The sequence below is a fragment of the Acanthisitta chloris genome, unplaced genomic scaffold, assembly GCF_000695815.1.
Source record: "Acanthisitta chloris isolate BGI_N310 unplaced genomic scaffold, ASM69581v1 scaffold23145, whole genome shotgun sequence".
NCBI lineage: Eukaryota > Metazoa > Chordata > Aves > Passeriformes > Acanthisittidae > Acanthisitta > Acanthisitta chloris.
The window spans coordinates 24,255-36,983 of record NW_008675239.1 but is presented as its reverse complement, the minus strand read 5'-3'; the positions used below and the strand labels follow the sequence as shown (position 1 = coordinate 36,983).

Below are 12,729 nucleotides of genomic sequence, written 5' to 3'. Positions count from 1 at the left end.
CTGGATCACGGGTTGGGTTGGTGCTCTGATGTTTGTCTGACTGAACCACCAGACAGATCCATAATTGCAATTTCCCTTCTCCTCATGCATTACAGAATCCTTCAAACACCAAACTCACCTGACTGTGGCTGTTGTCACCGTATCTTCCCATCAGATTGACTCGGTGACAATTCTTGTACCAGAAAGCACCTTTGTATGACAAAGCACAGTTGGTGATGGCAGAATCATTGTCCTTGTCAAAGGTGGAGAAGGACCTTCCATTATGGTATGTCATGGAGTCACCTGGATGGGGGAGAGAAAACAAAGCCCAAGGTCAGTCATTTTTCTAGTGTAGATTTCATGGGAGTGACAGTGAGTGCAGCTCAATTTCTGCACTTCTTGCTGAAAGCTGGATTTTGGCCCTGTACAGTGTGGACAAACCAAGTCCAAATAGATGCCTACAAGGAGAGAATTAAGACCAAAGGAGTCTCCACACTGATTGAATTCTACTGTCTGTAGCAGCTACTACTACTCTGCACCAGCATATTTGCCTTAAATCATAGAATCACAGAACAGTTTGAGTTGGAAGGACCTTAAAGCTCATCTCATTCCATCCCATGCCATGGGCAGGGACACCTTCCACTAGTCCAGGTTGCTCCAAGCCCCATCCAACCTGGCCTGGAACACTTCCAGGGATGGGGCAGCCACAGCTCCTCTGGGCAACCTGTGCCAGTGTCTCAGCCCCCTCACAGGGAAGGATTTCTTCCTAATATCCAATCTAAACCAAACAGACATTAATTCTACTACTGCTGCATACCCTTTGCATCTCTATAGTCTGTGCATAAAGTTCATGTGCTGGTGCAGGGCAGAGCCCATTCACACATCTCTGGTTTATGCACCCAGCAGGGTAAAATTATCTCCTTTTAAGACATGTTGTGAAAGTGGATTTATCTCTTAATCCCTTGAAGCCCCAAAGAGGACTCAATAAGGGCTGCAGGGTTTGCCCCGCTATGATTACAAAAGATGATTTGTTCAGCAAAATTATAAATCACATAATAGCAGGACTTTACTGCAAATTCTACTGACAAGAAAAGAGGCTGTGCCAAGTTATTATTAGCTGTATAAATGACAGCCAAGCATTCCCCAAATGAGATATATGATGGTTTAATATACTTGTTTAAATTCTGTCACAGTCATATCATAAAATGTGGCACTTAAACAACTGGAGGATTTAAAATGGAAGCATAAAATATATTGATATGCTCCTATTTTCAAACCCCTAACACAGAGGAGGTTCCTGCTGTGATGCTGATCTGTAACATTCACATAGTTACCTTGAGCCAACAGGGAGTAAATTGCAAATCAGAAGGGAAAAAGATCAATATTTCCTCTCACCTGCTGTGCCACTGTACCCATCTACTTTGAGCCTGTATCTGCTCTTGGCATCTCCAACGCTGAACCTGTCATAGACAGCATAAGCTGTCTCACCCTTGTCCCTCAGGTCCACACGTAGCTCATACTGCCCCTGAGAAGTGATTTTGTGGAGGTTCTCCAGACCTGTTGGCAAAAATGGACAATTTATTGGTCTCTGCATGTTTGTTTCTCTGCCATCTTGTTATCCCATCAATGGGGTCATACTGGACTGTAGAGATAGAGCAGGGCATAAACACTGGTGAGCAAAATGAGCTAGTTCAGCTGTAGAGTGATGTCAGCACAAAAGCAAACCATAACCCCAGCCTGACTGAGAGATCTCCCTTCAAATCCCAGGAGCAGATAGCCCCTTAGGCAAAGTAACCAAAGCTCTGCTGTGTGATCATCATTGTCTTTCATTTACAGCCAAATAAAATGCTGCACAACCTTTGAAAAATTTGCTTTTTGTTTTTATTTCATCTACTTTGCCTCTCTGAGTCATAAGCTTTTGTTGCTGGGGGTGTCCCAGGAGCACAGGAAGGAGGTGGTTTGTAGTTGCTTCTCAGTTTACCTCTGACTTCTTCCAGGGCACCAGTGAGCATTGGGTTGGTACCTTTGGTGACCCAAGCATGACATCTATGAACTGCAGTGGGAGGGACTGGTTTGGACCTGGGCATTTCAGTCTCTCTCACAGAGGCTGCCCTTGGCCTCCTTCACCCAAACCATGGTCCTCTTTACACTCTTGTCAACTAAATGGAGGCTTCTAAGTGGTTCCTAGTCTTTCAGGCTCTGTTCATGCTTTCTTTTAAAGAAAAAGACAGATTCTTGCCACTTACCTATCCAGAATTCATCCTTAGGATCTCCAAAACCTGCCACATAAGTCTTCCAGTTCTTGTAGAAATCTTCCTTTCCATTTTGACGCCTCAGGAACACCTAAAACCCACAAGCAAGAAGTGTTATGGACAGACTGCCCTGCACAGAAAGGGCATGAGCAATGTGGCTGTGACAAATGCAGAGATTCACACTCCTGCTCCCCTGTCTTTAGCACCCAAAGCAGAATCTCACTGCAGTTATTGCATTGTACCCAGACTGGTGGATGTTCCTTGGTGGTTTAAGTCTCTAGTTTCTCTATTGAGTTCCCAGGCATGATGTGGCCTTTCAATTCCTACTCTGCCTTTTTCAAATAATCCAACAGTCCTGTATTTCTCATCCAAAGATTTCTCCATCCCCTAGTCTTGTAGCCATGCATTTCTCCAGCTCCTTCTTCCTTTCCATGCCCAGGATCCCCCTGGCACGTTCACGTTTGAGGCTGTCAGTAGGGACAGCTGAGAACTGACATTTTTAATGCCATTCATTTGCTTTCTGGGTGGGATGTGCCCCTTGTACAATGGCCTGGGAAGCCTGGTTGGCCACCACGCCATGTGGCTGCAGAACAAATGGTGTGTGCTTCCACCTCCCACACTCACACTCATTCAAATACTCAGTTCACCCTCCCCTCACCTCATTAACTATTTAGAAGATGTGTATCTAATCTAAGATGATCATTTCAGCAGTCCCAGTGGAGAGGGTTCAGCACATTTCCTAGGTGCTGAAACCACTGATATGACCCATCCTTTGGAGATACCTCTGTCTTCTCCAACTACAGAAAAAAAACCTGGTAATCTTGTTTTGGCTCTAGGGAGTCCTATCCAGGATATATTTCCTCAAATCTATAGACAAGATATAAGCCATAGTTTTATACTAAAGAACTATGAGGGATGCCACAGATGGGCAGGGATGGGATCTGCTGCTCCTCTCCCTCATACTCACAATCCATCCACCCCCATCCTCGCCCATGTCGCAGAAGACTTGCAGAGGCTGAGCCTTGTCCCCGTTCAGGTAAATTGTGTAGAGCCCAGAGGTGGTTTCCCCATTCAGGAGAGCCTGGGAGCAATCCTTAGGGTAAGGATAGAGAAGACCAGCTGCACATACAAGAGAAGAGAAAACAGCCCTTGAGAAATCAGCAGTTACGAGGAATCTGGTGAATACAGATGACTCAGGAAAATCCATCGTGGGGCAATGGCACAGTCAGGGGCAGATCCTGGGAATGGGAACTCCACTGCTCTTGGGAGATTTCAGCCTGCCCTGCACAAGGAGTGCCTGAGGAGGCTCAAGGCTGTGTGACTTTTATTAACACTCTGAGAGTCCTTGGGCTGAAGTTGGTATGAGCAGCAGGAGGGAGAATGGGAATGGCTGAAGGTCCTGCTGGGCCTGAAATGCTGGAAACTGTGAAAAGTGAGACAAATGACAGGCAAAGTGTCACAGCTAATACTGAAAAACTTCTCTTTTTTTTAAGGTCAGCTGTGAAGTGACTTACAGAGAAGCCAATCTATTCTTGCATGCAGCTCACTGGAGAGCTGTCCTGTTAGGGCTGGAGCAGATGTGCTGTGTGGCTTTGAGACAGCCCATCTGAGAGTGAGAGAGGAGGAAAAACCTGCCCAGAAATTCATGTCCTTTGACCACTGCACTGCTCTGTGTGTTTGTGCTTCAAAACACTGATTTAACAGCTCACTGTGCACCAGTACAGAGCCACATCAGGGTGTCAGTTGGATTTTAAAGAGTTCCTGAGGACAACTCAAGGGGAACAGGAACCTTTGCACCCACACTCCAAGTGCATATTGACAACTGGATTAAAATCTTCTATGTCTGCTTATTGCAGAGCAGCTACTTAGATGTTATTTCAGCTATGAATGTGCTCTAAAGTCCTTACTTGTGGTGAAAATAGTCTGGATTGTTTTGCTCCTCAGGGATCCACTCAGTGCCTGGAGTTTCACTATGTACTGGGTAGATGGGCTCAGCTCTGCCAGGCTGTAGGAAGTTGTGTCAGGGTTTAAGATGACTTCCTGTGGAGTAATAATATAGGGAAAAAAATAACAGCGATGAGAATAATTACATATTTTAGTCTATCACATTAATTTTTGTAGCAATTATTCATGGTATTTGTCATCATCCAGATGAATCGATACAAAATATGTCTCTAAGATTTTTATCAAGCTAATTCTCTTTAAAAGTTCTATAAAGTTTGCCTGGAAAGGCACCCTGTCTAAGGTATGTGGTTTAAAAGCAAAGCAGCAGAAATGTTTACATCCCTTGACCATTCACATTGTGAAGCTTATAAACAATTGAGAAGAATCATCCCTTAGGACAAGGAAATGTTATTATTCCAGTCTTCAAAAGGCTGTTTAATGGGACATTAAACAACTGATTTTTAGTGTGCTTAGGGAATTGCCCTGATTTAAAAATTAGAACCCTCTCTGATGTACTGGGCTGGGCATCCCAAATTGTCATTTTTGCTGGGATTCACCTGATTCATATTTGAGCATTTAGTGTAATGTAATTATGGAGGAAGAGAATAAAACTTTTGGAGAACAAGAGGTGATTCTTCCTCAAGTTTGCACAGGGAAGAGTTCTCCTGAGTTTAGAAAAAAGAATCTCATCCTCAAGGATATGTGAGTTTATTCCATGGTACAGGTTTGGAACGAGGGAAAATGATTCCTTGTGCTTTTATCTGTATTGTGGAGAGTTAAGTGTCAAAATTCAGGCTGCAATGGAGTTTCTGTTTGAGGGTATAATGTAGAAAAGCTCTTGCAATACATTTGTGTTCTGTCTAGCACTGAAACAGGCAATTAGTATTTGACCATGTTTAACTTAAGGCACATGATAATGTCCCATTGCTGCTCCTTTCAGAGCATCTCTACTGCCCAGATTTGAGACTCTGGTTTGGGCACAGTGCTGTACCTTGACTCTGCCATCAATGGACTCATAAATCAGGAGATATCCAGTGACAGGAGCACGTGGAGGTTTCCAAGATATCATAGCTGTTTCTGACTGAACCTCAGTGGCACTTAAGTCTTTTGGAGCATCCAGTCCTGAAGGAAACAACAAAGCAATTACAATCACATCTATAAAGAGTTAAGTACACAGACTATCTTATGGGCTGTGTATTGAAACAGGCCAGAAAAGCCTTCTTGCCCCAGAAATTTGAAATGAAAGAACATTTTATCCTAAGTGTTGTGGTTAAAAAGTCTTTTTCCCATTGGAAGTTTTAAAATGAAGGTATTTACTTTATCTAGGTGAAAATATTGGCATGTCCTGGGCACTTCAGTTTATGAGCAGTTACACTCAAGTGTCCTTTGAAAGAAAATTGTGCCTTTCATGATTTCACACAACAAGACAGATCAGTATTTACATATTCCCAGGAAATAAAACTTTGGTTCCAGTGATGATTCCTTGAATAGGAAAACTTTTCAGACTTGGTCTGGCTACAGCTTCTCCTCTGTGATTCTAACTCTGGATCAGTGTGGCTCAGTTCTTGGCACTGAGACAAGTCAAGCAGAGCCAGGACAATGAGAAATGCTCATGATTTCCCTGATGCTCATGGGAAGCCATAGGTGTGTAACCAGTTGGGTACCTAAACATTGATACCCCAACATTAATCCCCCAAGAAGAGCTCATGCTCCAGCTCTGTGTGAGAACTGGTGACAGAAGACCAGTCACATTGACTTCCACCAAAGAAAATTTGAGACAAACACTATCACAATTCAGTTTCCTAGTGAAAAAAGCCCAAGGTGTTGTCTGACTTAATGAAACCAGAGAAACCTAAGGCAGGTGGGACTGGAAGAGAAGGTTCCTGTGATGGGGTTGGACATAGCACCTGTAGTAAAGTGGGTGGAGAGGCTCTGGCTCATCTGTGTGTCCTTCAGTGCGTGGACACTCAGTGTGTACTCAGTTGCAGGTTGAAGGCCCTTCAGGTCATACTCCACAGTGTTTCCTGACACCATGTGAGTAACTTTTGGTTCTAAAAGGAAAACAAAAGAGAACAGAAGCTGCCATCACTCAGACATGTCACAGTGTACTCCATTCACTGATTTAGGTGTTTTCACTGGGTGCAAGTGCAATATAGCAAATTCCCAGTGCTCATCTCTGTGCTGACACCTCTGCTGAATCTGAATGAACACCAGAGCCCTTTCTCTAAAAGCTTGGGCACTCTCTAGTGTTCAGAGGAGTTACAACACCACCTCTGCTTTTCAAGGATCTCACTTCTCTCTCTTCATGGCTGCATTGAGGATTCTTAACTAAACCCATCATTTTTAAAAAATATTTCCAGCAAGGCATCTCCTCCAAAAAAACAACCCCAATCCTGCCAGAGCTCAGGAAGCATTTGACCAATGCTCTCAGGCACATGGTGGGGTCGTTGGGCTGTCCTGTGTATGGCCTGGAGTTGGATCTGATGTTCCTTGTGGGTCCTTTCCAGTTCAGGATATTCTATAATCTTCCTGGAGTTACATTGCTGCACTCATTCCTCAATACCTCTCAAGAGTTGTCACCCCTCAACTCCCCAACCCATCCCTAACTCTTCTTACCTTCCCCAGAAGCATAGGAGACCACATAGTTATCCACAGCAGCAATTGCTGGCTGCCAGGTTGCCAGAGCCTCAGAATCAGTGATGTTCACCACTACCAAGCCTGATGGGCTGTCCAGAGCTGGAAGAAAAACAGATTGAAGGAATTTGACAAACATTCTCAGCTCTGTGCAATCCTCTGCTGTAAATATATGACAGAAAATGCACAAACATTGCTGCTTGGTGCAGCTTTTATGATCCCCTTTGGAATAGTGGAGCTCTGCAGGAAAGACATCAGTGCCTATAAAGAGACACTAAAAGTCTCCACTGGTAAAGGGAGGTCAACTCCTAAAGAGATGAAACACTGGGAACAGACAGAACTAACCATGTTCTCAGAGCAGTCTGATACCATCAATCTTAGCAGCTCTGTCAGAGCTGACATATTTCTCTCAACACCCTCAAATCTTGGCTGGTTTTTTGGAGCAAACTCAGGAGACAGAGCTGGGAAAAATAACTAAAGTGAAGGCAACTGATAGCCACTGTGACCTTCCAGCAGCTTGTCCTGCAAGTTTAAAATAAATCAATCACACAGGCAGCCAAGCATCCCAAATCCTCACACCCCCTGCCTTGCCTCCTCACAGGACTCTGTTTTTCACACAGGTTTATGCTCTCCCTGAATTAGGATGGATCTCTGCCTCCAGTACAGCTGCAATGGGCTATAAATCTCCAGTTATTATCCAATACTCATAATCTTGTTCCTTGCCTCAGTTCTCTGGATGCTTGATAGCCCCCTCAGAAAGAATGAATGAAGGGAGAGGTGTGCAGGAGCAGAGTGAACCCTCATTTCCTGCAGGGATATTTAAAGCTTTATGGAAGAAAAACCAGGAGAGAAATGTTTTTATGCTTAGAACACTCTGGAAGTTCTGGCAGATGTGGAGTTTGAGTCTGGGTCTGAACTGCTCAGCTGAGCTGGCCCTTTGCTCCCTCATCTCAGAAATGACATTCATTAAACTTCTGGTATTTTCTCTGATGTATTAGGGCTATAAATACATGAATTGCCTGTGTCTCATGACAAGTTGGTTTAGCACTTAGCAAATGGGAGCCTGACCAAACTTGCAAGTTGTGTACTCATCTGAAAGACACAAAGAAGGAGTGGGCAAAAAGCTTCCTACAGTTTGTGTGGACAGCAAAAATGGGATCTCAGTGGGTCTGCAGCTCCAGTTCCTGAGTCTCTCATCCAGCACAGATGTTACATTTGAAAACCTGCTGTTTCCTCTCTCTTTATTACCTGTTTTCAGAGTGCCAGAGACAGGTTCACTTTCTTCAAAGCCTTTCACAGAGATGATACTGACATTGTAGTCTACACCTGGGACTAACTTCATCAACTTGATCCTTGTCTTGCTTCCATCGACTGTAACAACATTTGGAGTACCTAGGATGAGGCCAAATGCCAAGGGGTTAGTGTCAAAATACTCCAGTCAAAGCTTGAAGGATGTGCTTCAAGTTAAAAACACTATGACCAACATGGATGTACTTGTACAGGGGGAGGTGACTTTCCTCAGTTACAACCACTGATGTCCAAGAACAACCTCAGGGTAAAATATTGATGCAGTGACACCCAAATCTAAGATATTGGTTTGTATTCAGTAAGAAAATATTAACATCTCTAGTGGAAGGTTTCCCTGCCCATGGCAGGGGGGTGGAATGAGATGGGCTTTAAGGTCCTTCCAACTCAAACCAGTCTGGGATTCTGGGATTTCACAAATGAGATGTAAAGTGAAAACACATCACCCTCTAAGTGGAAGGTGAAACACCTGTGAGGACAGAACTTGCAGTTTAATCTGCTTCATTTCTGGTAAGGGCTGGAAGTTTTTCCTTTCCCCAGTTCATTTCAAATCAAGATACAGTATATATTATTTCAAGAAGTGCTGCATGTGTGGTGAGGACTTAGGACACATACTTATTTCAAATTTTGGGTTTATTCCAGGAAGGCACTTAGACAAGTGCCTAACTTTATGACTGTGGATTCCTTTTCTTCAGTGGGACCACTATATATTTAAAGCTGCATGTGTGCTTACATACTGCATTGTCTAAAGGCTTTACTTGTCTCAGCCAACAGAGTGTCCTTTTTGGTCTTGATGTCTTTAGTATTTGCTCTTTAGCTGTTTCCCTTCAGAGATGTCCCTAAGTCATGCTAAGAATCTGTAGAAGTATAGGAAGTTTTGTAAGTTGAACACTAAACCAGAGCTATAGTGGGTGGAACGAGACAACATTGTAAAGTAATGGTAAACTATTAGAACCATGGATTATGATTATTATTTCCAAGGGCCATCTTTGGTAATGTGCTTCACTCATAAAGTACCTACAAAATAATGAGACAGTTTGGAAATAAATCCTTATTGAGGAGGCTCAGAGAGAGACATTAGTACAACCATTCCAACATCTACCTCTGAGCTTCCTTACAACTCTTGTTCATGGGATGAACATCTGTTCAGACAGGGATTGGCTACACATCCCCATTCCTGGTCAGCAGTGTGAAGCAGAAAGAGGTGATCCATGTAAGATCATCTGGGAGATGGATATCAGCACAGCAAACCCTTTTTCCTCCCTCTCCCTGCTCACAGGGACTCACCTCCTGTGATGGGGACGTAGGAGATGCGGAAGGTGTCCACGCGGCTGCGAGGAGGTGTCCAGCTGACTGTGGCTGCATTTTCAGTGATGTCAGAGAAAGAAATTCCCTTGGGAGATCCAACAGCTGTCAGCAGAGAACAGAGAGCACACCACCAAGAAAGAGCAGGTAAATCATTTGTGTATCAGTCCTCAGTGCTGGAGCACTGATTTGTCTTATCCTTCTATCCCAAGAGCTGATGCTACCAATATTTTGCCCTGAACAACACTAATGCAGGGAGTACCAGACAGTTTTGATTACAGTAACAACCTGTTTGGCCTAAATTTTCCTTTCTCAGGACCAATTACAGTAGTGCATAACTTAAAAATGCCCAACTTGTATCTACACAGAGGTAACAGAGATTTCAGTGTTAGAGCAAAGCATGGAGGAACATGTACACAAATGCCATTCTATCACCCAGAAGACACTGCAGTTAGAACTTTTCCTAGCCCAGTTTCACTTGGATGATTTTTAGACCTTCCATTGAGTCTCAGAGTCCTCTGTGATATGCAGCAATGGCAGCACTTAGCAATGGACAGATCTTTCATCTTGAGCATCATGTTTCTACTATAGGATGCCTAAAGGAGACCTGGACTGAGGTGTGGGAGTCCATCAAGGCTCCTCTCAATCCCTGACTGCCTGTAATTTCTGTTGTCTTCAAACTAGAAGTCATAATGTTTTCCTCTTGGAATCTCTCTCTGAGCCCCTGATTTTTCTTAGGAACCTTCAAGCATATCCATCCAGAGGATTTCCAAGTACAACCTTCCCACACTTGTGGTTCCACTGAAGCTCTGCCATACAGCCTTTCCCTGTCTAAACCTGAGCACTGCATTTGCCCATCTAAATTGGATCAGGAAGGTCAAACAAAGCCCAAGTTTTGCCCAAATGACCCAACCTGAAGAAGAATCCAGCACATATCTGAAACATTCCAGTCTGAGGCTTAATTAAGCTCCTGCAAAACAAGAGGACTCCTGGAAGGATGGGGTAAGGAGACCTGCCACTTCAAGATTTACACTGAGCATCTCTCTTCCAATCTTTGCACCTTTTTTTGACTGTAACCAAAACAACCCTGATGTGTTAAAAAGATAAACAGCACACACAGAGTAGGCCATTAGCACAAAGAGGAGAGATACCAAACATCAGCCAGATTAAGAGGAGTGGAGACAGGCTAAGGGCAGGGGAAGGGGGGCAAGAGGAGAGAAAAAAAGGGATTGTGCTTGAAATAGCTTGGAAAGAACGTGTCTGCAGGAAAGAAGTCAGAGGGCTGTTTGTTCCATGTGTCCCCAAAGCTCTAGCAGCAATGCACTAAATCAACTGCAAGGCAAGGAAAGAAAAACAGTTGAGCTCTCAAGACAAATGTTAATTATCTCTCTGGAGCTCACTAGACATGTGGAGTTTGTGGGGTTTGTTCACATGGCAAAGCCAAGGAAAGAAAAGCATTACAGATAACAAAGCAAGCAAGGTGGGGTTAGAAAAGCTATGTGGCACACTGAGCAGCTGCTGATTTAGGTACAAGTCTGAAGGGAACTGAAGAGCACAAAGAAAACCTGGGAAAGAGGGAAAACTGAAAATCAAATTGATTTTGCTTTACATTATAGGTGCCCTTAGTGGCTGAAGAAAAATGCTAATGGTGACTTTGGAGACCAAAGAGATGGACCAGCTCTTGGTTTTCATACACATAGGGAATTTCAGCCTTTCCCAGAAAATAAAATACCCAATCCCTCCCATTTGGACTCTGCTGTGCAAACTTCCATGGGCTTCTTGGTTACTTTCTGTATGAGGTGAACTGCATAACAAAGAATAGTAAAAAAAGCTTTGACTATGTGAGTTTTACACATCCTCAAGTTTTCCAACTGCAACTACTTTCCTGGGAGAGAACCTGGCAAAAAAATACAATGCACCATCAGCATCAGTCCTGGAATGAGTCCCAGAGATGTAAGAGGGTTGTACCTTTGAGCACAGGGAAATTAAAAGGAAGCAAATGAAATCATCTTCTTGAGCTACCTGAAATCCAGAATTAAGCAGGCACAGAAAATGGCCAGTGTGCTTCTCACTTGTCACTCATAAACCCTCTCAGGTCATCTGTTGGGCAGGAACCTCCAGCATCATTCCCCATGAGCTGTATGAGAGATGGAGCACTTCCCTGTGATGCTGCTAAAGCACCCAGACTACCTGAGTAGCTGCTGTTCTTTAGGGATGCTTTTTGCTAATTGTTCTTTTATTCCTAACAAATTAGAGAAGCATTTTCCCTGGCTTTCTTCCTTTAAGCAGCAGGAAGCAGCAGGTGACATTTATCTTGTGTAAAGAGCATGTGAAGTGTTTTGTGATCATCTCAGCTGAAAAATTCTGTCACAGTGTGGAAAAACATCATGAGAGGGAGAGGAAAATAGCAGCATGAGACCCATATTTCCTATTGAGGGTATGAAGTGACACATAGGTGTGGTGGAGGTTCCTGGTGGGGGTTGAATTGCACCTTAACTGGCATTTTACAGATTTTAAAAGACACCAACTGTCTGAGAGCAGCAGAGGACAAACTCCCTTGTACCACTTGATCAGACCCTGCAGGTCTGTATGATGCTGCCTGGCACCAGAGTGATTTTATACTGAGTGTTTTCTAGCAGAGCAGAATTGCTGAAGGTAAAATGCCAGAGGGCAGGGAGAGTGGGTGCCATCACCACCCCAAGGAGGATCATTACCAGCACTTCTAGGGGAAAACTAGTGCTGTTCAACTATACATAGGAGTAAATTATGGAGGAAGAATAATGATGGATGTGGGAAGGCATGACTTTATTGTCAACTCCCATGCCCAGGGGTTTCACATCACATTCCTGGTGTGACAGGGGGAAGGGAGATCATCTCAGCCTCCAGGCAAGTTACCAACTGCAGGACCAACACCAGAGATATGAAGAAAACAGTGAATTCCAGTCCTGCTCTACTCATCCTTTCCACATCCAAAGCCCATGGCTGTCACTTGCTGGCTTTTTAAAAGAGAAAGAAGGCAGAAAACCAGTGAGGGGGACTAGGCAGCAGAGGGTGAACACTCAAGACCTTTCCTCCCCCTCCATCCCCTGTATTTGTGTACACAAGGGCCCTTGCCCAGGTAGTGAAGAAGGGGAAAGCTATGAGTGATGAATAGAGTAGGACTTTTGATCTAGATTATTTTCCCACCTTCACTTCCATGGTTCTATTTGCTGGTCTGTTTCCTAGCTATGTTCCAACTGTTATTTTACTAACTCCTCTCCTGAAGCTAAAGACTTCATAGCTAATTTATTCTTTGCTCACTTGTACAGAG

The 12,729-nt window shown here is 43.8% G+C and overlaps 1 protein-coding gene across 1 annotated transcript in view; it reads right to left on the bottom strand.

The window, feature by feature from the left end:
* LOC103803116 (tenascin-like) overlaps positions 1 to 12,729 on the bottom strand; it is a gene marked incomplete at its 5' end in the record, with an annotated part of 37,306 nt that overhangs the window by 1,287 nt on the left and 23,290 nt on the right. The window contains 10 exons of the mRNA XM_009075653.1: positions 119 to 282; positions 1,375 to 1,536; positions 2,226 to 2,322; positions 3,199 to 3,350; positions 4,139 to 4,271; positions 5,167 to 5,297; positions 6,083 to 6,226; positions 6,783 to 6,911; positions 8,058 to 8,201; positions 9,402 to 9,524. Coding sequence (XP_009073901.1) covers positions 119 to 282; positions 1,375 to 1,536; positions 2,226 to 2,322; positions 3,199 to 3,350; positions 4,139 to 4,271; positions 5,167 to 5,297; positions 6,083 to 6,226; positions 6,783 to 6,911; positions 8,058 to 8,201; positions 9,402 to 9,524 — 1,379 coding nt within the window. The remainder of the gene's footprint in view (positions 1 to 118; positions 283 to 1,374; positions 1,537 to 2,225; positions 2,323 to 3,198; positions 3,351 to 4,138; positions 4,272 to 5,166; positions 5,298 to 6,082; positions 6,227 to 6,782; positions 6,912 to 8,057; positions 8,202 to 9,401; positions 9,525 to 12,729) is intronic.